Below are 26,415 nucleotides of genomic sequence, written 5' to 3'. Positions count from 1 at the left end.
TATGGAAAACAGTATGGAGGTTCCTTAAAATACTAAGAATTGACCTAACATCTGATCCAGCAATACCTCTACTGGGTATTTGCCCCAAAGATTTGAAAACTCATATTTGAAAAGATATTTGCACACCGATGTTCATAGCAGCATTATTCATAGTGGCTAGAACATGGAAGCAACTGAAGTGTCCTATGATAGATGATTTGATTGGCCAAAGAAGCTGTGGTACATATATACAACGGAATATTACTCAGCCATAAGAAGAGATGAAATACTGCCATTTGCCACAACATGGATGGACCTCGAGATAATCACGCTAAGTGTAATAAGCCAAACAGAAAAAAGTTGCAAATCACATGATATCACTTATATGTGGGATATAAACCTAAAAGCAACAAATGAACATGACAAACAAAGAGAGACTCATGGACATGGACAATAGACTTGTGGTTACCAGAAGGGATGGGGCAAATAAAAAAATAAAATGTTAAAGAAAATTATATATATAGTATGAAAAAAATAAACTAGTATTAAAAAAAAAAAAAAAACTAAGGGAGTTTATCAGCACTAGACCTGCCTAACCAGAAGTAAGAGAAATTTTCATGGCAAATGAAAGGATGATAAACAGCAACAATGAAGCACGTAAAAGTGTAAATTTCATTGGTAAAAGTCGATATATAGACAAATTCAGACTAATGTAATACCGTAATGGTGGTGCACAAGTCACTTTTAACCCTAGTATAAAATTTAAAAAATAAAAGTATTAAAATAACTATAAATAAAAAATATGTTAATGACTACACAGATTAAAAATGTAAATTATGACATCAATAACAAAGTTCATGTATGTAGGGGGGCAAAGTAAAAGTGTAGAGTTTTTGTATGTGATTGAAGTTAAGCTGTTATAGGCTAAATATAAATGGGTGAAAAAAAGATATTTCATGTAAATGGTAAACTAAAGGGTGCAGGGGTTGTTGTACTTATATCAGACAAAATAGACTTTAAGTCAAAGACAGTTATAGGAGGCAAAGGAAGTTATTGTATAAATGATAAAGAATTAATTCAGCAAGAAGATATAATAATTATAAATGTATTGCACCTAACACCAGAGCACTTAAATATAAAGCAAACATTGACAGATCTAAATGGAGAAATAAGTGATAATACAATAATGGTAGGAGACTTTGATACCCTATGCTAAATAATGAATAGAACATCCAGACTGAAAATCAAGGAAATAGCAGACTTGAACAACATTATAACCAAACGTACCCAACAGACATATTCAGAACATTTCATCCAACAGCAGAAGAATACACATTCTTCTCAATGCACACAAATCTCTAGGATAGGTCACATGATAAGTCACAAAACAACTCTTAAGAATTGTTCTTAAGAGTTCTCAATCTTCTTGAGAAGATTGAAATAATTCCAAGTATCTTTTCTGACCACAATGGAATGAAACTAGAAATCAACAACATAAGTAAAATGGGAAAATTTACAAATATATGGAAATTAAACAACATGATATTACGTGACTATTGGAAAGAAAAAATCAAAAGAGAAATTAGGAACTATCTTAAGATAAATAAAAACAAAAACACAACATATCAAAACTTACAGAATGCAGCCAAAGTAGTACTAGGATGGAATTTTATAGCACTAAATGCCAACAAAAATTTTGAATAAAAAAATCTAACTTTAAATCTGAAGGAACTAGGAAAAGAACAACTAAGCCCAAAAATAGTAGAAGAAAGGAAATAATAAAGATTAGAGCAGAAATAAATGAAAAAGAAAATAGAAAAACTCAACAAAACGAAGTTAGTTTTCTGAAAATATAAACAAAATCAACAAATCCTTAGCTAGACTAAGAAAGAAAAAAGATGACTCACAACTGATGCCGCAAAAATAAAAAAGATCATAAGGATTATGAAAAACGATATGCCAACAGATTGGACAACCTCGAAGAAAACAGATAAATTTCTGAAAACATACAACTTATGAAGGCAAAATCAAGAAGAAATAGAAAACTTGACAGACCTATAACAAATAAGTAGACTTAATCAGTAAAAAAGTCACCTATCAACAAAGAAAAGCCTAGGACCAGATGGCTCCACAGGTGAATTCTACCGAACATTTAAAGAGGAAGTAATAGCAATATTTCTTAAACTATTCCAAAAAAATGTTAGGAAGCACTTCTGAACTGAACTCATCTTATGAGGCCAGCATCACTCTGATACCAAACCAGATAGACTCCACGAAAAAAAGAAAAATAAATGCAAAAATCCTCAACAAAATGTTAGCAAATCAAACTCAACATTACATTAAAAGGATCATATACTATGACTAAGTGAGATTTATCCCTGGAATGCAATGGTGACTCAATATACACAAATCAATCAATATGATACATTATATTAATTGAATTAAGGATAAAAATTATATGATCAAGTTAATAGATGCAGAAAAAACATTTGAGAGAATTCAACACCCTTTAATGATAAAAGCCCTTAATAGATTAGACATAAAAGGAACTTATTTTAACACAATAAAGGCCTTATATGAAAAACTTACAGTGAACGTCATACTCAATGGCAAAAAACTTAAATCTTTTCCTCTTTAGTCAGGAAAAAGACAAAGATGACTGTTCTTGCCACTTCTGTTCACTATAGTACTGGAAGTCTTAGCCAGAGTAATTAGAAAAGAAAAAAATAAATAAATGTATCCAAATTAGAAAGAAATAAATAAAATTGTCTCTGTTTGCAGATGGCATGATTTTATATGTAGAAATCCCCAAGGATTCCACCAAAAATTATAGAACTAATAAACAAAATCAGTAAAGTTTCAGGATGCAAAATCAATATACAAAAATCAGTTGTATTTCTAATAACAAATGAGCAAACTATCTGAAAAAGAAATATAATAATTATTCCACTTGCAACATCATTAAAAATAACAAAATACTCAGGAATAAATTTAACCAAGAAGGTGAAAGACTTGTACACTGAAAACTACAAAACATTGCTTAATTAAAGAAGACACAAATTAATGAGAAGACATTTGCTGTTAAAGAAATGGAAGAATTACTATTGTTAAAATATTCATACTATCCAAAATGATCTATAGATTCAATGCAGTCTCTATCAATCCTAACAATGTTTTTTATACTGAAAGAAAAATTCATCCTATAATTTATGTGAAATCTCAAGGGACCTTGAATGGCCAAACAATCTTCAAATATAACAAAGTTAAAAGACACATGTCCTGATTTCAAAACTTAATACAAAACTACAGTAATCAAAACAATATGGTACTGGCATATGACAGACTTAGATACCAACTGGAATAGAATAGAGAACCTAGAAATAAACCCTTGACTATATGATAAAATGATCTTTGGCAAGATTGCCAAAAATACACAATGGGGAAAGGATAGTCTCTTCAATATATGGTACTGGGAAAACTGTGTATCCACAGGCAAAAGAATGAAATTTGACCCTTATATCATACACAAAAATCAACTCAAAATGGATTGAAGCCTTAAACATAAAACTTAAAACTATAAAACTTCTAGAAGAAAACATAGGAGAAAAGCTACTCAACACTGATTTTGGCAATGATTTATTGGATTTGACCACAAAGCAAATGTCAAACTAAAAATCTTCCATATAACTAAAGAAAAAAATAACATGAAAGGCAACCCATGGAAGAGGAGAAAATATTTGCAAAACATATATCTGATATAGGATTAATATCCAAAATATATAAGAAATTCCTAAAGCTCAAGAGTAAATAACCAAATAACCCATTTTAATAATAGGCAAAAGATCTGAATAGGCATTTATTCAAAGAAGGCATTTAATTGTCCAGCAAGTATATGCAAAGTGGCTCAACTTCAATAATTAATACGGTCATGTGAGTCAAAACCACAATGAGATATAACCTCACACCTGTTAGGATGGCTATTACAAAAAAAAAAAAGATAACAAGTGTTGGTAAGGATGTGGAGAAAAGGGAACTCTTGTACACTGTTGGTGGGAATATAAATTGATGCAGCTGCTGTGGAAAACAGTATGGAGCTGCCTCAAAAAAAATGCCCAATAGAACTTTCTTCCAATCTAGCAATCCCATTTCTGAGTATATTTATCCAAAGGAAATAAAATTCATAGATGAACCTGGAAGACATTATACTAAATGAAATAAGACACACACACACACACACACACACACACACACACACACACACACACACACACACACTAAGTACTACAGGATCCTACTTATATGAGGAATCTAAAATAGTTAAACTTATAGAAGCAGAGAGTGAATGGTAGTTACTAGGGGATAGGTGAAGGAAAAATAAAAAGTTTTGGTCAAAAGGTGTAAAATTTTAGTTATGCAAGAGATTCCTAGAGATCTACTGTGCAACATAGCGCTTATAGTTAACAATATTATATTGCATACTTAACATTTTGCTAAGAGGATTGATCTTATGTTAAGTATTCTTATCACATGCACAAAGTTAAAAATTAAAAAAATAATAAAAAGGGTAGAGAAAACTTTGGAGGTGATGGATATATTTATAGTATTGACTATGGGCATGGTTTCATGAATGTATACTTATTTCCAGACTTATCAAGTTGTATGCATTAAATACGTACAGTGCTTGGTATGTCAATCATACCTCAATAAAAATAAAAAAAAAACAGGTTAAAAAATATCTCAAACTCGCACACACACAAAAAATCAGAGAATTCTTCGCAGAGGAAAAAGTTAAGAATGGAATGTGGAAATTTGAGCAGAGAAAATGTAGGAAATGATGTAAAGGTAGGGCACAGACAACATATCCTTTCTCCTTTTTTTTTGCACAGGTTCGTGAGAAAATTCTGTCAGGAAAAGGTAATTTAATAATAATAGTAGCAACAACAAAAATAGCTGACATTTATTGAGCTCTTTTATGTACTAAGCATTATGCTAAATGCTTCAGGTATTACATTATTTAATTCCCTCAAAACTTTATTACATATTTATTTATTAAAAATATTTATTGAACATTTGCTACATGCTAGATATTGTGCTAGGTGCTAAGGATACAGTGATGAATAAAATCACTATGGTCTGCTCCTAGAGAGCCTATAGTATAGTAGGAGAAACATACATTAAACAAATAAAAATAAATATTTATTGACACGTGATAAATGATATGGAAGGTGTGACAGAATAATGAGCAGGGATTCATTCCAGATAGAGTGGTCTGAGAAGGTCTCTTTTAGGTAATATTTGTAAGCTGAGACCTAAAGAATAAGGAGGAACCAGCAAACAAGGGCCTTGAAGCAGATGTGAATAACATAGAGATTTCTTTCCTCTAAAAGAGGAATTGAAAGAAGATCAGAGAGGCGAAATAGAGATAGTGGTGGAGAGTAATGGGGCTGAGACTGAAGATGGGCCAGACCATCTAGGGTCATGGAGACTCAGTTTCATTCTGAGTGCATGGAGAATTCTTGCAGGGTTTTAAGCAGATATGGGAAAGATCTGATTTATATTGAAAATACTACTCTGACTGTCTCGTGGAGAATGGAGTGGAGAGAGATAAAGCAAAAGTTGGGGAGAGTTGTTTGGAGTTTATTGTATTTCATGTTAAAGATGGTGATTGTTGGATATAGGATGGTGGTTGGAAATTTGGAGAGAAGTGGATAGGTCCAAGATATATATTTGTAGGTAGAGTCCAAATGGCCTGGTGATAGAGAAGCTGAAGTCAGGTTTCTGGTGTGAGTAATAGGGCTGATGTATTGTCATCCTCCTTTTTCAGTCTGGGAGTCCAAAGCTCATCGAGCTTAGGTAACAAGTCTTGGGAGATTTGTCTAGTAAATGATGTAGGAGGATTTGAGCATGAATCCATCCATCTCCAGAGACAACGCATGACACCAATACACTGCACTCTCTCAAAATGAGTCACAATTCTGATTCTTCCTAAAAGGAGAGAAGTGGTTGTCTTCTGAGTTAGAGTCTCTTCATCAACCATAATTCCACTTGCTTAGTTACCAAAGAGAAATTTAATATCCAGGCATATTTTCTGAAGCATATTTTGGCCTGGAGCAGATTTTAAGATATTATTTGGATCGCAGGCTGCAATGATGTTATTCCTTAAATGTTTGACCTGGATAAGCAAGTTTGAGTCTGAAGAAATGGAAATGATGATCCTAGATTTTCAAATTCTGTTGCCAGGCAGAAACCAAGCTGTTTGCTCCCATGGGATTAGGAGAAGCTGTGCCATTCTTGGATTCCTTTGAGAACTTTTGGCAACCTAGATGACGTTGTCAAGGGCAGTTGCTCTGGAAGAAATGGATTTACTTTAACAAGAAAAAGAGAAAAATGAAGTAAGTTAATAGGGACTAGAGCCTCAGGCCATCCCTCATGGCAACAGAGAAAGTGTGGAGAGCACTAGCAGGCAGATAAGGATATTGATAGCATAAAGCAGGATTGTATTAAAAAACGAGCAGGTTGAAAACTTAGTTATGTGTGATGATCTTAATACAAAATAACTTCTTGGATATGTTTTGATGATGTCCTGAGATTTTCTATATCCTGCTGGTATTTACACATCTATAAAATGGCCCCTTTATTTTTACTTTATTTGCAAAGTCATAGGTCTGAGGAGAGAGGTAAGAATGTAAGAACATGGAGCAATCATGGACTTACCTGTTGGACTGATAAACTGTGGAGTAAATTGTGGAGGAATCATTGTTTTCCACAGATGTTGCGATTTCTTTTCTCTGTAAAAAGTAATCATACCCATTTGGCTCGCACAAACAGCATAGATATATTCATGCATAGATATATTCTCAAGGGAAAGGTAGTGAGACAAAAAAGAGATGATTTCAAAGTCCTTCAGGAGGAAGGCTAGGGAGCAAGTGTTTAGCAAGAGGAGCTGGAGGCCAAACACCACCAGCTCTCAAACCTATAAAAGTTTAGTGGTATTTTCTGAGCCTCAAACAGAAGCATACCCCAGCAAACCAGTGAGCTCAAGTACCAGAGAGACAGAAAGGTGACCGTCTTGGCAGGTGGTATGAAGGAAAGGAAGCATTCCTGTTCTGCATCCAATTCTACTCTCCTTCCTCCATTTTTAAGAACTTATATACCGGATGTTTATTGTATTGTATCTTTTGTCTCAGATATCGACTAGCTATAACTGGAGGCATCGCCTGCTCCATTTCGTCCCTGTGATTCTAACTACTTGGTCATCATGTCATTGAGTTCTTAAGCATGGAGAACTGGCAAAGTAGGAGAAACACCTGGTATTAAGAGTAGCTCTGCTTGGAATACAAAGTATAGTAATAACAGAAGTCCCCCCACACTCAGAGGTTTTGAAATTTAAAATTAATTAAGGAATATATAGGGTATTATTAAGATCTCTGAAATTCTCCAAATACAATTGCAACTAAAGAAAAAGTTAACAAAATTTGCAGGAGATTAGTTTCTTGGTTCATTGATAGTGATTCATCTTGACTTCAAGAGGATATTGAAAAAGCAATAGAATTATCTGAACAAGTAAGAATATCTCTTTGTGTTCCCTCTTTTCAAGGCACCTGCTTTGCAAATACCTGTGAGGGGCTGTTTGAGGAGAGATTTGCTTGGTGATCCAAGACTTCTAGCTTGACTATTGCTTCCATCAGTTGGAGAATGATGAATTCTCTGAGCTCATTTTTCAGAAGACATGGAAACTGGCCTCCCAAGACATATAGTGTTCATTAGAAATGTGCCTCTTACAGATGGTGGGGAATCATTGATACCAGATCAAGTCCACCCTGTTATGCTGCTAGAGGTGAGGGGAGGATTGAGGACTATTCATGCTTTTCAAATTTTTGCCCCTCTTGAGAGACTGCTTCTAAGCTCCCCTATTTTTCCTACATCCTGGGTGAGAAGCCAGGAGGGTTTTCAAATTTTTGCCCCTCTTGAGAGACTGCTTCTAAGCTCCCCTATTTTTCCTACATCCTGGGTGAGAAGCCCCCTGCTACAGAATTGTCCCCTTTGGAAATTCAAACTTAATTGAACTCTGATCCACACAGCAAGCATTTAATGAGTAAATGCATGCTAAGACATAGGAGAAGAGAAAGGAAGACATGATTTTTTGCTTCGAGGTAAATTGTAATTAAGCTGGAGGGACAAGACTTACTAATGTATCAAGTCTTATAAAACAGTGTAAAGCAGGAGATGAGTAAATATTCCACTAGGGTGAGAGCAGTGGGAACTGAAAAGGTCCTACATAGAACTTTGCAGTTCCTGTAGTTTCATTCTCTTCTCTAAATGTGTACATCATTTGGATTGGTCAGATGATTATGGTTACAAGTTTGTGAATAATAATGCCAATGATCAAGTATAAAACTGAAAGGACTCACCGTGTTTGGATGAGTGACCTGAATATACACAGTGTTCCCTGCAGAGGATGGATCATCCTCTGCATTCCTCGGGTTCTCTGCTATAAACACAAAAAGGCATTCAGTGGCAGAAGGACTCTGGGTCTGCTCTCCTGGGACCTTGCCTACCTCAGGGGACTCTCTGGCCTCAAACATGCAGTTGAGGCATTACCCTTCCTTAAAGTTCATTCATTTTTGACCATCTTTGGAATTCTGGGCTGAACCAGAATCTTCTCAGTCATGTGAGCTACTTCTGACCTCATCTTTTGGAGGGACATGATCTTGATGTACCCTAAAGTGTCAGAGTCTCACTCTGAATTCACGTGTAAGCCAGGAAGCTCCTAGGACCAAATAGTACCGCAAACACAAGAGCTAGGGAACCTCACTGGTGAACATAATGAAACCAATTATTTTATATACATATTATTAAACTTTTCAGAAGTCCTTAAGGTGGGTTTGATTGTATCAGGGATGAGGAAATGTAAGCTCATAAAATTCAATTGTCTTGTCACAAAATTACCCAGGAAGTGATCGAATTGGAACTTGAATGCGTCTTTTGACTCCAAACCTCATGCTTTGTCCTCTACACATGATGTCATATATCTCTCACTCTTGAAAGGAGACTCAGTGACAATCTGAGTCCAGAGTGCATTGCAGTCTCTATATCACACTTTTTTTTCTTTTGATTCTGTCTACTAAATGCCTAAACTCTGGATTAATAGAATGCTGGGATCAGGCAGTTTATCTTTGGGCCTTTGATGCTCTAATCCTATCCTTGCCCTGGACTTGCTGAGTGATAATGGACAGGCTATGAGCCCTTTCACTGGCACTTGGTTTCTCCATCAGCAGGGTGGGGATGACCCTAATCCCACTCCAAGAAATCGGGTCAGTGACTGGTTCATATGCTTGTAAGGGACCCTGTAGGTCTCACAGGGGACAGACATAGACAGTTACAGCTTCTTTCCTTGCACTATCTATCTGGTCCATCTGAGTAATAACATTTTGACTGCATCCTCTCTCATTATCTAGTCCCATCTGTTCAGCTCTTCCCATTTGTTTTATGACTGAGAGTTAAGAGTCTGGAAGCTCACCAAGATTAAGGGTTTGCCGAGCAGAGAAACATGAAGAACCTGAAAAATAAAATCCGGGAAATTGAAACATGTGACTGTAGTGAGGAGAGGTCTTTTACCCTAGACCTGCATAGTTATCTCTCTAGAGGATGTGGTGGGAGGGCACCAGAAAGGGAAGGGTAGGTAGGTTCTGAAGCTGGGTTCTACATTTCTCAGAAAGACACCTTCCTTAAGAGATTAGCAGGCATGTGGTCATACCCTAGGTGTTGTTCCAGTGGACTAGCTGAACCAGGGTTTTCATCCTCCCTCCCTTTATTACCTGTCTTTCATGAGACAGATAAAGGAAGCACCAGATTCTAAGTCCATGAAACCTTGGAGAAGAGACAAGTAGGAAGAAAGGAAACCTGCTATTTTTCTCTTCCAAAAAAATAAGCACACGAGAAAAGCCAATAAAAACGCTGTTGTTGTAAACCATATAGCAAGGTATTGATTTTTCTCATGAAAAACACCTGAAAAGAAAACAAAAAAGAAATTACACTTAAGACACATTAAGTAAGCCAACAGTGTTTTTCTCAGAGCCTCCACTTAAGCTCTTCCAGGCCAACTTTTGGAGGTAGGTGGGTTCATCATTCCCCAGAATCTCTGGGGCTTTGGGCAGGATTTTGAAAGTGGGAGTCCCATGTGGCAGCCAGGGCAGGGCAGAGCCTGATAGAGCCAGGGAAGGACATGATTCTGCCTTCCCAAGGACTTTGCCCTTGGGCTCTGAGTGTGTTGGAAGAAGGGTTGGGGGAAGAGAAAGTGGGGAAAGGTGAGACCTCTGGGGGTAGTGGGAAGCATAGAGCACCAGAGGGTGTCTGTCCTCTCCCAGCATCTGTAGCTACCTCCCAGTGGACTACTGTTTTGGGAATCATGTAGGTCATGAGGACATGCCATGACCCACAGCTGCTCAAGTCTCTCAGAGAGCCCTCAGACAGACTTACTTTTGCAGAGACTTTGGACAGAGAAGGAGAAGGATAAATTGCTGACAGGATTCTCAGCTATGCAGGTGTAGGTCTGTTCACTGGAGTTCTTGGAGTCCCAAGAGATAGTGAGGTTTGCTTCCTGTAGAAGTATGTTTTCTGAGACCTGCCACCTGAATGAGATGTGGTCATTTGGATTCTCTACAGAGCAGGCCAGGTGGATCTCACAGGTTCCATTCTCAAAGATTTGTGTGTGATTGGAAACTTGTAAGTTCCTCAGTCGTTCTGTGTGCAGAGAAAAGGCCCAGATAAAGGATAAATGGCTTGGCTAAGCCCTCTGTGAAAAATATCCTTTCCCTCAATGATTCTGTATTCCACTTGATACTCTGCTGTATGTTATGGTCAGTATACTCTGTAAAAAACTCTGCTTGTGTTACCTAATTGATGGGATCAAGGTCTAGAATGATCAAATGACAAGGGACATCAGTATGAGACAGGGTGGTCAGTGTGAGAAATGAGAAGGGAAAGACTGAAGTTGCCACCAAGTAGTTGGTGATTTGGGGTTGTTCACTTTACTTTTCTGGGCTTCAGTTTATTCCTGGGATTCTTTCTAGCCTTTGTTTGGTACCCATTGTGTAAAGATAATTTGGAGACTAAGCTGAGGGCCAGCCCTACCTTAGCCAGGTCAGAAACCAGAACCGGGCACAAAAGCCCTGTTTCTTCCATCATCAAAATTCCCTAACTGTTGTGGAAGATGGAAGCTTAACCTTCTTTGAGAGCCACATTTCCCACAAATTTGTGGGAATCCTGGTCCTCATTGTATCTGATGCTGGCTCCAATGCTGACAAATAGACTGATGCAGAATGTCAGCAAGACAGAGACATGTTGAAAACCGAAAAACTGGGGAAAGAAGAAGTGAAGAAACTGAGAGAGCAAGTAAGTAATTCCAGGGAGCAAAGACGTGTAATATATTCAGGCATTTGAGAAAACGTATACTGCAAAAATTTATGATGCAGAGATCAGAAAATATTGGCTAGTAAGATGTCAGTAGTTATGAATCAACAGGGACATGGGAACAGTACAGAGAAGGTCACTGACCTAGACTTGGCCTGAGGGTTGAAGTAAAGATAACCCAATAAAGAACAGAATGTTTCCAACTGTCTAATTAGAAGAGACATTATAAGTGTCTTTATAAGAGAAAAGCAGATAGTCAAGATAGACAGAAGAGGAGAAAACACGGGGAAGAAGAGGCGGTGTAATCATGGAGGTAGAGATTGATATTGTATGGCCACAGGCCAAGGAACATCAAGAAATACCAACAGCAACCAGAAACTGGAAGAGGCAAAGAAGAGATTGTCCTCTATGGCCTCCAGACGAAAAGTAGCCTTGCCCATGCCTTGATTTTGGACTTCTGGCTCCCAGAACTGTGAGAAAATAAAATTTCTGTTGTCTTAAGCCACCAAATTCATAGTATTTTATTTTGACAGCTTCAGGAAGCCAATACACTGCCCCAGGGTGATTTTTATCCCCTTTGTTTGAATCTCTGTTCAGAAATTTTCCAGACATCCTCTCTTTCCTGACATTTACCTGTTATGTGTCCTATTCTTTTAGGGACATGACTTTGACTAATCTAGCATGGTAAACCTACCAAATACTCAGGGGATAATGAGTATTTGCCATTTGTCAAAGGAAATCAGCTTTCACTGACCAGAAATTCAACCTCAGTGGGATAACATGTTTCCTGCAGTTTTGACTGCATGAGCAAGCACTACAGTTTTTCTCAAGTTGCTCTAGAAATAGATCGAAAGCATATCAGTGTCTTTGAAATACAGAAAATTAAATGATTTGTCTAAAAATGAGTCAGAGAGCAAAAGGGTAGCATGTAACCTACTTGAGGTTTTAACAGTATTTTTTTTTTTGGATATCATATCTCAACCCAAAGGACTCTGAGTGAATTTTAGACACTATGGGTTCTCTAGTAAATAAGATTTACAGAATCTCAGTGGCCTATAAATTTGCCAATTTAATGCTTGAATCTCCTATACAACATTCTTGCCATTCATGGCCTCTCTGAACATCACTGATTGCCAGAAGGATTTTTTTTTTTGATATTGGCTCATAAGCAGTGTTATTATAGTTTCCATAACTTTATGTTGAGGACCTGAGCTATCTGGGGAAAATACTGGCTGATTAATTAAACAACCCTAATAGAAAAGACATTTTTCTTTTCTAGCTTATACTTATAGAATATTTTCTAGGTAGACCACTGTTCTGTACTCTGAGCATTTGTGTAAAGGGAGGTATCACATCAGCTAGTTATGTGGGAAGCTCTCCCACTCACTATCTCTGATTGTAGAGGGATTGCTATGACTGACACTGTGCCTCAGGGGTAAGGATTACTCTTCATGGAGATTTTGTGAGGATTACAAGACAGATACATGTAACGTGCATGGTAACAAAATCAGATAGTTCACTTCCATTACTTCTACTACATTTCTAGTTGAAAGGTACCATTTTATAGTGTGAAGGTGAATGATTTTGGGGTTGGAGTTACAAGACTTAGGTTCTATTCTCAGCTCTGTAATTAACTGGTCATGTGATATCACTGAGTTGCTTTACCACTGGACTTCAGACTGGCTCCAAATGCCATATTCTCTACCACTAGGCTATAGAGCATACCTGTAGTCACACAGAATTGAAATACGTAATGTTTTTGTCAATATCAAATACGTAATGTTTTTGTCAATAAATCCCAAACTTTGACTCACCAAAGATCCTCACAGAGTAATCAAAAATCAATGAGGAGTCGATTGTAGTTATCTGGGCACGGTAAAGTCCTTCATCTGCCATCATCAACTCGTTGATCTGCAAGAAGTGGGACTGGGTGATTTTCAGTCGATGTTTCCGTTTTGGGTCAGTCACCTGGATTAGTTTTTTCTTTGGCTGTAGGAAGGTGATAGATGTTCCATTAAAAAGCCAGATGATAAACTCGATCTCCTCTCCTGCAGAAATCTTCAAGGGAAGAGTTACTGACTCCCCCAGCACCCCTTTCACCTTCAATGGGGTTTCTTCAGTTTGTGAAACTGTGTACCCTGTAAACACAAAAGGGAAACTGTTATAACTCCCCTTGCCCTGTACTCCTCCCTGCATCCTTTCCCTGAAACTCTGCTGGTCTGTTAGAGCTCTCTGATACTGAAGCCTGGAGATATGATGAAGAGAGAAAAGGTTAGAAAAAGTGTTGAAATAGACAATAGAAAGGCTCCCCCCACAACAAAATGTCTGGTACTCTTGGCTAATGAACAGTTAACCCAGATCATCCTGGCCCAGTCTACCCTCCCACACTAGCTGGTTACCTTGGGTCATGGCCACACTATCTGATCCCAGCCTCTGAGTTCTCTGGGCATGAGGTGGAGGGGGACAGGGAACTACATCAATTCCCTGCCACAAACTCCAAAAAACACAAGCATTTGCTGATAATGTATAATTAAAGCTCAGCATTTACTGATTACTTACTATGCATCTAACATAGTGAGCTTGTGAGATTTAGAAGACTAATAGTTAGAATCTACAGTTCTTACACATTATTTCATTTGATGCTGATAATTCTGTGAGGTAAGTAGGATAGATATTATTATCTCCATTTATAGATAAAAGAACTGAGGCATAGAGAAATTAATTTTCCAATGGTTACACAACTAAAGAATAAGAGACGGGATTCAAACCCAACTACTTTGACACCAATTACTTTGTACTCTTTTCATGATACCGGAAGATATCTTTTCTCAGAAAGATTATAGGCTAATAATTGAGGAAATAAACATAAAAGTAACAAGTATTTCAAAGGAACATATATAATGGCTATACTTGTGAGCCTGTCTCAGAGCCATTAATGTTTGAGCAAAAGAGGTGAAATAGTCACAGTGATTCTCAAAGGAGATGCTTCCTTAGCATTCTTTGCCTAATACTTAGCACTCAATACACCATTTTATTGTCCTCTGTTCATTTGTTTGTCTAACTGACCATGTTTATATTACTTTTGTATCTCAGTGCCGTGCCTCACACAAAGTAGTATCTGGAAATGTGATTCAATGAATAAATAACTGTAACCATGACCTCAACCTTCTTGAGATCTAATTCTCAGAAGAGGTTCTGAGAAGGGAGGGAAACATCACAAGGAAAATATTGAGCAAAAAAAAAAAAAAAATCCAGATACAAGTAGAATACAATGGTATGGTTCCATTTATTTAAAGTTAAAAAACAGGCAATACACATCTATGCTGTTAGAAGTTGGGATAGTGGTTACCTTTGAGGAGGAGGGAGGATGGCAAGTAGGAGAGAACTTAAAGGAGAATTCTGGGGTGCTAGTAATGTTCTATTTCTTGACTTGTGTCTGTATACACAGATTTATTCATTTTATGATAATTCATTGAGCCGATACTTAGGATTTATACAGTTTTCTCTTTGTGTTAAATTTCAGTAAAAGAGGCTAAACAACAAAAACCAAACCAAAACAAAATAATTACAATGGTGTATAAGTTTAGTCGTTTTTCTCTCTTCTACTTAGTTTCCTATAACTCTCCTCTGTGTTCACTTTGCTCAAACTACATTGGCCTGGCTATTCCTAGAGATGGCCAGGTCTTGTATACCTATAATTCCCTCTACCTGGAATGTAGTTCTTCCAGGTGTCCATTTTGCTCACTCTTTCATCTCCATAAGATCTTTAATGCAAATATTTCCTCTCAGAGAGGCCTACTGTGCCCACTCTTTTCTCACCACCAACCCTTGCCCTTGTATACTCAACTGCCTTTGAATTTATATTTCTCCATAATATTTACTATCTAGCATATTTTGTAATTAGCATATTTGGTTTTTAAAAATTATTTTCCCCTTCCACTAGAATGTAAGCTCCATGAAAGCAAGAATTTTTGTCTGTCTTGTTCATTATTGTAAACACCTGTGACAGTGCTTGGCACATAGTAGGCATCCAATGCATATTTGTTGAGTGAATGAACACATCTTTATCTCTGCTCTTGTAGGTTCTCTGTCTGGGATATTAAAGACCAATTCCTCTTTGTAAGGAGTCTGGACATATCCTGTGTCCCAAGGACTCCCTAAGAACTGTTTCTCCCTCACCTAACATTTTCCTTTAAGGTTCCTTTTTTTTTTTTTTTAATAGATTGCAATTATTCATTTAATAAGTCATTCTAGTATTTGCTCAATTCTCTGCCAATTTAATGATGGAATTCAGATTATATTTATTAGATTACTTTTATGTACAAGTTTCTGGCAACACAAAAATAAATAAGACATGTTGGTCCTCTGGGCTCAACATAAGGTAGAGGAGCCTGACTGATAGATAGCAGTTATGGTGCCATAAGTTAAGAATTAACCTAGGCTAGAGATTGCCTCTACTTGCCCTTGTACCACTAATTGCATCTTATGCACTCAGGATCAAGTACTTCTTTCTCTTTGTTATAATTACGAGATTGTTTTCCTCTTTTCCCCCTAATCTTAAGGATAGAAATTATGCTTATTATCTCCGTATTCATAGCACATAACATAATTTTTAGTTCAATAAATGTTGAAATGATAGAGGTGGGAGCACAAATAGTGAGAATGATGATTGGAGAGAGTTGGGGGTTGTCAGGGAACACTTCACAGAGGAGATTACGTTACAGCAGGGTTTTGAATAAAAACAAGAAGTTTGTCATTGCTTGATTATTTCTGCTTCTTTCCACAATGCTCTGCTCTTTCTTTGCTCTGTTGTTCCTTTGCCTGAAACTCTCTTTCCCATCTTTTCTAAGAAGTGAGCTCCAATTGATCCTTCAAGGAATAGCTCAAATATCTCTTTGCCTCTGCTTATATTCGTGGGGGGTTTGCACTGGTACAGGGGGAGGAGAAAGGAGTTCGTAGTGGGAGAAGAGAAGAAGATAGTAGAGGAGGAGAAGGAGATGGACAAATATTTCTCGCAGTTCTAAGGGGGAAAAAAGACTTGAACCACTATGCTTGGGGAAGGTGAAGGTGAGAAGTTGCTGAAAATGTTCAAAAGCTCTTCTGTAAGACTTTGGACAAAAGGATAACTGCTTTGGAGCACAGGTGATGTGTTGTGGTCAAGAGGACACTAGGAGGACCTTTACTGTGCTGGAATCAGCACTGGTGCTTTGGGAATGTCCTGAACATCCTTGTCATGGATATTGATGTTTTCAGAGTAGGGCATTGAGGTATCCTCTAAGCAACTCTGCTGGCAGTAGATATGGAGGACTAGTACCAGAAGAGGAGATTAAGAATTGGGAGGATATTTTATAACTGTAACTGGAGGCTGCTTAGGCAGCCCATGGGAAGCATCTTTTTGGGTGTCCTTACAAGTCGCTGGGGGACCACATGGAGCATGGGGGTGATACTGAGGTCTCGCCCATTTTCTGATAAGAATGTTGAGTCAGCAGACATTTGGGGTACATTTATTGACATATTTCATTTATTGGATGATGTGTTTCTGGAAACATAAGTAGTCTTAGTCAGTTCTTTATGTCCTCAGAACCTGGCCCAGGGAACTCAGTAAATGCTAAGCAAATTGAAATTAGAATATGTAGTGTCTTAAATGATTACTGAATAATTATTTTGAAAGATATTAAGACACATGGAGTATTTTTGAGAAATGGGAAGGTATAAAGAAAGCAGTGTTTTAGGAGGGAGAGGAAAAATGTAGGACTGAGTCGATTCTGAGAAAAGAGAGAAAAGTGAGAGAAACTTTGGGAGTTCTAACCTAGGGGACTGGCTTAGACTTGCCTATAAGAAAGAGGGGTATAGTGAGCTGTTTCAGTTCAGCATGAAATAAATTCAGAAGGAGGGATGGGGCTGATTTCTTAAGAGATTTAATAGAGAAAAGAAGAGAAACAGGGTAGGGTCTTGAGAAAGACAAGTGAAAATGAAAGTACAACATACTAAAACTTAAAGGATGCAATGAAAATGGTGCTCAGAGGGAAATTTATAGCTATAAGTGCCTACATTAAAAAGGAAAAAAAAACCCCTCAAATCAATAACCTAACTTTATACCCCAAGGACCTAGAAAAAGAAGAACAAAATAATCCCAAAGCAGAATACTGGGAAGATGGCAGACTAGGTAAAAGCAAGGTTCGCCTCCACCCAGGTCTGCAATGCAATTACAACCAAATTATAAAATAATCAGGAGAATCACCTGAAGTCCAGCTGATGGTAACACATAAGTCTGATAATATAAAGGAGACACACTGAAGCCGGTAAGAGGGGCAAAGTCACAACTCAGGCTGGACCTGCATCCGCAAGTGGTGGATCACTAGGAGGGAGAGTGAAGCTGCAGAGGCTCCCCTGAAGGAGAAGGGGGTCCTGGCCTTATTCGGCCAGGGTCCCAGCCCGGGGATGAGGAGATTCCAATAACCCTGACTGTAAAAACCTGAGGGGATTCTGGCCATCTGAGAGAGACAGGAGACTGAAACTCGAGACGCCCTTATGAAGGGCCTACGCACAAACTTTCTGACATGCAGACACACCCAGGACACCAGTGGTGGGTCAGAGGCTCAGTGAGATTCATACTGCATTACCTGACACCGGAATGAGAGCTGGAAGGGCAGCCACCATTGGGCCTTAGTCTGGCCCCTCGACCTGGCAATCTACAGACCAGCTAGCTTCCCTGGGCAGACCCCTCTCACAGGGCCATTATGAAGCTGCTGGCCTGAAATCAGCCTGCCTCACTCAACCTGCAGATTGTCTGGGGATTTTGTTTCTGGATGGCTGCCATGCCCTGCGTGGATTCAGGACTAAGCATTTGCAGTTGGTGGCCAGCGCTGTGACCGGGCACTTCCGAGAGTTTCGAGCAGATCACTGCTGCCAACATGAACTTAGGCAGATATCAGTGATCTGTGGGCAAGTCCCAGATAGCAGCTGGTCTTGCTGTGTTCTGGGACTTCAGCGGGAACTGAAGTTGCAGCAAGACTGAGGATATATTGATCTGATTGCCACTGTCTCCCTGAGAACCCACTCCACCCTACCCACAAATTGCCCTTGCTGGCCCATTGATAGTGAACCGCCACCACCCTCTCTTCCCAATCCACACAGGCAACAAACTTTGGTTAGCACAGGGCGGGCACTACTTGGAATTCAGTTGCAGGCAGACCTCTATAGCCAGCAAGAGTTGCAATACTGCATCCAGGGAGTGCAGGGGTCTGTGAGACCACCCCAGACGGCAGGTGGTCTCACTGTAATCTGTGACTAGAGCAGGAACTCCGGGCACAGAAGTTGCAGCAAAACTGAGGATGTATTGGCCTGACAGACCTTGTCTCCCTGAGATCCCATTTCACCCAAGCCACAAAGTGCCTGCAGCTCATTGACAGACAGCCTCTCCTGCCCTACTTGGCTCTGGGGTTGATAGCACAGTGAGCAAATTTAAGGAAAAACAGCTGTGGGCAGACCACTGCTGCCTGTATGAGCTGCAATGTCCCTCGAGAAGATCGCAGGGGTCTATATTTGCCTGAAGGCCCTTGTCTCCCTGAGCTCCTGCCCCATCCAATAAACAAAGAATCTGCCACACTTTGATAGGTAGCTGCCCCTGGCCTACCTGGGGTGGTGCATTCAGGCCCAAGGTGGGCAGCAGCTGACCTTGCTACAATTGGAAACTTGTACAGGGAACCACAGAGACAACAGTGGCATGTAAACTGACACGCAGTGGCAGGGGAAATTTACTCAACAGACACAGGAGACTGCCCGGATCCCTGCACTACCCAACACACATATTGCCCAGAGGCTTTCCCAGTTTCAGAGACTTACGGGCAACTGACAGGCACTGTCAGACCTAGTCCCACTGCTAAACTGCACTAGATCAGAGACCGGGGATAACCGGACCGCTGCCTACAGCATTGTCTCTTCCACTTACCTACAGATCCAGCATAGGCAACAACCATATGCGGATCACTTTGTAGTTCCCACCAGGTAGCCCTGAGCAATCAAAAGCAGTGGGTGACCAAGGCCTACTGGGGATACCCTCCCAAGGGGCAACGAAACCAACGCATCTGGAGGCTGGCATCAGACCACAACAGAGCAACTCCTGACTATTCCCATTACTGATATACACAAAGGGTGGTTGCAACAAGTACACAAGCCTACTAGGGCAAATCCCACTCAGTGGGGTCAGTCCCTACACAATAACTCTTACCCTTTGGGTGAAGCCAGTTCCCTCAATTAGTCAGACTAAGTGTTAATTACGTCCACTGATGTACTAACAATAATAAAGGCTTGATGACAACAGATCACACACAACCCACACAAAGATCACGTCCAGAGCTCTTGGCATAGGGGATCAGAGAGAGTGTGCCACTGGGACACACAGGACACCTTCTATATTAGGCCATTTGGCCAAGGCTGAGAGACAAAACAAATATTCCTGACACATAGAAACAAACACAGAGAGGCTAATAAAATGAGAAAAGAAAGAAAGATGTCACAAATGAAACAACAGGAGAAAACTCTAGAAAATAAGCTAAATGAAATGGAGGCAAGCAACCTACCAGAGACAGAGTTCAAAATAATGGGGTAAAAAAGAAAATAGAAATAACAAATACAAATAATAAAAGGGTAGTAACTATGTACCTATCAGTAATCACTTTAAATGTAAATAGATTAAATGCTCCAATCAAAAAATATAGGGTAGCCAAATGGATAAGAAAACTAGACCATGCACATGCTCTCTACAAGAGACCCACTTCAGATCAAACAACACTCACGGACTGAAAGTATGGAAAAAAATATTTTACACAAATGGAAATGAAAAAAAGCCGGGGTAGCAGTACTTATATCAGATAAAATAGACTTTAAAACAAAGGCTATAATAAGAGACAAAAAGAGCATTACATAATGATAAAGGGATCAATAAATCAAGAGGACATAACCCTAGTAAACATATATGCATCCCATATAGGAGCACCTACATACATAAAGCAATTATTGACTGACATAAAAGGAGAGATCAATAGTAATACATTCATAGTAGGAGACTTTAACACCCCATTGACACCAATGGACAGGACTTCCAGGCAAAGAATCAACAAGGAAACAGAGGGCTTAAAAGACACACTAGAACAGATGGATTTAATAGATATTTTCAGAGCATTTTACCCCAAAGCAGCAAAATATACATTCTTCTCAAGTGCACATGGAACATTTTCTAGAATAGACCACATGTTAGGAAACAAAACAAGTCTCAATAAATTTAAGAAGATTGAAATCATATCAGCCATCTTCTCTGATCACAATAGTATGAAACTAGAAATCAACAATAAGAAAAAAACTGGAAAATATACAAACACATGGAGACTAAATAACATATTACTAAACAATGAAAGGGTTATTAATGAGATCAAGGAAAAAAAATCAAAAGATACCTAGAGACAAAAGAAAATGAAAACACGACTCAAAATCTATGGGATACAGAGAAAGCAGTCCTAAGAGGGAAATACATAGCAATATAGGCTTACCTCAAGAAAGAAGAAAAAGCTCAAATAAACAATCTAATCTTACACTTAAAAGAACTAGAAAAAGAACAGCAAACAAAGCCCAAAGTGAATAGAAGGAAGGAAATCATAAAGATCAGAGTAGAAATAAATGAAATATAGTCTAGAAAAACAATACAAAAATTAATAAAATCAAGAGCTGATTCTTTGCAAGGATGAACAAAATGGACAGACCCTTAGCCAGACTCATCAAGGAAAAAATGACTCAAATAAATAAAATCAGAAATGAAAGAGGAGAAATAACTATGGACTCCACAGAATTACAATGGATCACAAGAAAATATTACAAACAATTATATGCCAACAAATTGGACAATCTGGAAGAACTGAATACATTCCTAGAAATATACAATCTCCCACGACTGAGTCAAGAAGAAACAGAAAATCTGAACCAACTGATTACCATCAATGAAATAGAATCAGTAATCAAAAACCTCCCCACAACAAAAGTCCTGGCCCAGATGGCTTCATAGGTGAATTTTACCAAACATTCAAAGAAGAATTATCACTTATTCTTATCAAACTATCCTGAAAAATTCAAGAAGAAGGAAGGCTCTCTAACTCTTTGTATGAGTCCACCATTACCTTGATTCCAAAACCTGGCAAAGACATCACAAAAAAAAGAAAACTATAGGCCAATATCTCTTACGAACATTGATGCAAAAATCCTCAATAAAATATTAGCAAACCAAATTCAGCAATACATTAAAAATATCATACACCATGACCAAGTTGGATTTATTCCTGGGATGCAAAGTTGGTACAATATCCGCAAATCAATTAACATGATACACCACATTAACAAATCGAAAGAAAAAACCATACGATCATATCAATAGATACAGAAAATGCGTTCGACAAAATCTAGTATCCATTTATGATAAAAATGCTCAGCAAAGTGGGAATAGAGGAAATATATCTCAACATAATAATGGCCATATATGACAAACTTACGGCTAACATCATACTCAATGGGGAAAGGCTAAAAGCATTTTCCTTAAGATCAGGAACAAGACAAGGATGCCCACTTTCACCACTCCTCTTCAACATTGTAGCAATAAGACCAGAAAGAGAAATAAAAGGCATCCAAATTGGAAAGGAAGAAATAAAACTCTCATTATTTGCTAATGACATGATACTGTATATAGAGAACCCTAATAATTCCACCAAAAAACTATTAGAACTGATCAATGAATTCAGTAAAGTAGTAGGTTACCAAATAAATATTCAGAAGTCAGTGGCATTTTTATACACCAATGATGAACTTTCAGAAAGAGAAATTAAGAAAACAATCCTATTTACAACTATAAAATACCTGGGAATCAAATAAACCTGGAGGTAAAAGACCTGTTTTCAGAAAATTATAAGTCATTGAAAAAAGAAAATGAAGAAGATACAAATAAATGGAAGTATATACCATACTCATGGGTAGAAAAAGCAACATCATTTTATTATTATTTATTATTATTATTATTATTATGAATGCCTACAGCACCTGGTCTTCCTAGGCAGTCTCTCATCCAAGTACTAACCAGGCCCAAAACCTGTTTAGCTTCCGAGATCAGACATCGGGCTTGTTCAGAGTGGCATGGCCATAGACCATGGACCATGGCTCCACTGGGGTGCGAACCCAGGACTTTTTGCATGTAAAGCAGACATGCTAACCGCTACACTATGGAACCATGTCCAAGAATCAACATCATTAAAAAGGCCGTACTACCCAAAGCAATCTATAGACTCAATACAATCCCTATCAGAATACCAATGGCATTTTTCAGAGAGCTAGAATGAATAATCCTAAAATTTATATGGAGCCATAAAAGACCCTGAATAGCCATGGCAATCTTGAGAAAGAAGAACAAATTTGGAGATATCACACTATCTGATATATCAAACTATACTACAAAGCTACAGTAATCAAAACAGCATGGTACTGGCATAAAAGCAGATACACTGATCAATGGAACAGAATAGAGAGCCCAGAAATAAGTCCACACCTATACACTCACTTAATATATGACATAGAAAGCAAGAATATACAATGGGGTAAAGACAGTCTCTTCAATAACTGGTGTTGGGAAATTTGGACAGGTACATGCAAAAAAACCACACACACACACACACAAAAACCTGGACCGCCTTCTTACACTGTGTACAAAAATAGACTCAAAATGGATTAAAGACTTAATTGTAAGACCCCCAAACCACAAAACTTCTAGAAGAAAACATAGGCAGTAAACTCTCTAATATTACAAACAGTAATTTCTTTTTGGATCTATCTCCTTGGGTAATGGAAACAAAAGAAAATATAAACAAATGGGACTATATCAAACCAAAAAGATTTTGTACAGCAAAGGAAACCATCAACAAAACAAAAAGACAACCGACTCTTTGGGAGAAGATATTCGCTAATGATACATCTGATAAGAAGTTAATATCCAAAATATATAAAGAACTTATACAACTCAACAACAAAAAAACAAACAATCCAATTAAAAAATGGGCAGAAGACCTGAACAGATACCTCTCCAAAGAGGAAATACGGATGGTCAATAGACATATGAAAAGATGCTCAAGGTCACTAACCATCAGAGAAATGCAAATTAAAACCAAAATGAGATATCGCCTCACGCTTGTCAGAATGGCTATCATCAATAAATCCAAAAACAACAAGTGTTGTTGAGGATGCAGAGAAAAGGGAACACTCATACATTGTTGGTGGGATTGCAAATTGGTACAGCCACTGTGGAAAACATTCTGGAGGTTTCTCAAAAAATTAAAAATGGATATACTTTTTGATTTAGCAATTGCATTTTTGGGTATTTATCCAAAGAAAACCAAAACAATAATTCGTAAAGATCTATGCACTCCAATATTCTTGGCAGTGCAATTTACAATAGCCAAGATATGGAAGCAACCTAAATGCCCATCAACAGACGATCGGACAAAAACGTTATGGTTCATTTTTACAATGAAATAGTACTCAACCATTAAAAAAAATGAAATCCTACCATTTGCAATGACATGGATGGACTTAGAGGTTATTATGCTGAGTAAAATAAGTCAGACGCAGGAAGATAATTACCATATGATTTCACTTATATGCAGAATCTAAGGAATAAAAGGAACAAATTAATCAAAAACAGACTCACAAATATAGTGTACGATTTGGTGATGAACAAAGGGGATGGGGGTAAGGGGGCTGGGAGAATGAGGCAAAGGGTTAAAGAAGTACAAATTAGTAGTTGATAGATGATTACGGGGATGGGGAGCACAACATAGGAATGCAGTTAGCATTAATATATTGGCTAGGTGGAAAACCAGAGGAAAGAAGGAGCAATTAGGGTATTATTTTATAAACTATGTACTGTATACTTGAAACTAATTAAAAAAAAGAGAGAGAGAGAAATCTCATTCTGTTGAAGCCTATAGTAAAATCTTACATCATACATAAGTATCTCTTTCTATATCTTCTACCAAATGAGAGCAATCTCTTTGAGTTCAGTTTTAATCTAGAAATTGTTCTCATCTCCAATAAACATAATGACTATATAAAAAAATTTCCAAAGCCCAGAAGGAAAGAAATACCAAAGATTAAGCAGAAATAAGCAAAACATAAAAATCAACAAAATCAAAATTTGGTCCTTTGAAAAAATTTACAATACTGACACACATTTAGCTAGATTAATTAAGAAAAAATATAGAGAAGATTCTTCAAGTTACTGAAATTAAAAATGAAAGAATGGACTTTATAGAAATAAAAAGGGATTATAAGAGAATGGTATGAATAACTATATAGCAACAAATTAGATAACTGAGATAAAAATAGACAAATTCCTAGACACAAATTACCAAGACTGACTTAGGAATACATAGAAAATCTGAGAGGACCTATAACAAACAAAGAGATTAAATTAGTAATCAAAAACCTACTGGCAAAGAAAAGCTCAGGACCAGATGCCTCACTGGTAAATTCTACCAGTTATTTAAGGAACAATTAAAATCAATCCTTCTTAAACTCTTTCCAAAAATAGAAGCGGTAGGACTTTGCAGAACCATGGCAGAGTGAGAGATGTCCCCAGATATCTCCCCTTGAAACAAAAAAACACCCAAACTGCACACTAGCACGACTGAGCATGCAATCTGTGCATAAGAGTTACCACAGTAGAATACACTTCCATTAATGCCCAGGTGGAGAAATAGTTCATTAAACACCATGAACAACCAAGGTGACATGGCATATCAGGAAGAAAGAGAAAAATCTCTAGAAAATAAGCTTATGGACATAGACATATGCAACTTAAATGACAGAGAATTCAGGATGGTACTTCTGAAAAAACTCAGTGAGTTCTGAAACGAGTCATATCAAGAATTTTAGGAATTGAAAAAACAACTAGATGAGCAGAGCAAGGAGATTGAAACCCTCAAAAAGAACGGGAAAAAAGAACAGAATAAATCTTCTGGAGATGAAAAACACACTGCAAGAGTTGAAAAATGAAATAGCAAACTTGGAAAATAGGGTCGACCAAATGAAGAAAAAGATTAGTGATATCAAAGACAGAAATCAGAAATAAATCAGAAGGAAGAAGAGAGAAACCGAAGAGTAAAAAATAATGAAAGAGAAATTCAAGAACTAGCTGATACCATCAGGAGAAGAAACATAAGAACAATGAGCATTATCGAAGGCAAGGAAAAAGAGCAGGGATTAGAAAGCATTTTCAGACATACTGGATGACAATTTCCCAAATCTAAGGAATGAGCTGGAGCTTGGAATTCAAGAAATCAACAGAACACCTGATTATCTCAACCCAAAAAGGCTTTCACCAAGACACATTGTATTGAAGTTATCAATGACAAAGATAGAATTCTCAAGGCAGACAGGGAGAAAAAAAAGGTAACATATAAAGGTAAACCCATTAGATTAGCATTGGACTTCTCAGCACAAACCTTACAAGCTAGAAAGGAATGGAATCAAATATTTAAACTATTAAGTGAAAAAAACTACCAGCCTAGAACAATGTATCCAGCTAAGTTCTCCTTTAGATATGAAGGAGAAATTAAGATCTTTCTAGATATACAAAAATTGAGGGAATTCTCCACTACAAGGCTGCACTATAGGAAATACTGAAAGGGGTCAACTCACGTAAAACAAAATAACAAAACGAAACAAAAAAATACATGATTAGGAGTAAAGTGACTATCAAGTAAATAGAAGCAGAGGAGTGCAATCCTTACTAAGAGCAGGGCATTATAAGCTTAAATAATAAGAAGTGAATTGTTATAACAAGATAGTAATGAACATTCAGCATACATAGGGACAAATTGAGATAAGAATGATTGAAAAGGAGGGGATTCAAAGATCCAAATATGCAAAGGGAAATGGAGATAGGCATGTGTAGGAGAGAATGAACGACTGTATATGAATATATATACAGAAGAT

The 26,415-nt window shown here is 37.6% G+C and overlaps 1 protein-coding gene across 2 annotated transcripts in view; it reads right to left on the bottom strand.

Annotated features, from left to right (window-relative positions):
- Positions 1-5,452: 5,452 nt before the first annotated feature.
- The window catches only part of SLAMF6 (SLAM family member 6), a 31,072-nt gene continuing 10,109 nt past the window's right edge, over positions 5,453-26,415 (bottom strand). The window contains exons 2-8 of one of the 2 annotated variants that reach the window (XM_023538308.1): positions 13,206-13,529; positions 10,459-10,722; positions 9,883-9,987; positions 9,500-9,538; positions 8,391-8,470; positions 6,694-6,767; positions 5,453-6,344 (exon numbers count right to left, since the gene is read on the bottom strand). In XM_023538308.1, the coding sequence (XP_023394076.1) occupies positions 6,299-6,344; positions 6,694-6,767; positions 8,391-8,470; positions 9,500-9,538; positions 9,883-9,987; positions 10,459-10,722; positions 13,206-13,529 (932 nt within the window). In that variant the 3' untranslated portion in view covers positions 5,453-6,298. The remainder of the gene's footprint in view (positions 6,345-6,693; positions 6,768-8,390; positions 8,471-9,499; positions 9,539-9,882; positions 9,988-10,458; positions 10,723-13,205; positions 13,530-26,415) is intronic. The other variant, XM_011373057.1, reaches the window with a different exon arrangement.

The sequence above is a fragment of the Pteropus vampyrus genome, unplaced genomic scaffold (genome assembly GCF_000151845.1).
Source record: "Pteropus vampyrus isolate Shadow unplaced genomic scaffold, Pvam_2.0 Scaffold217, whole genome shotgun sequence".
Taxonomy (NCBI): Eukaryota; Metazoa; Chordata; class Mammalia; order Chiroptera; family Pteropodidae; genus Pteropus; species Pteropus vampyrus.
Note: the sequence above shows the minus strand (reverse complement) of the source record. Positions and strands in the feature narration are given on the sequence as shown.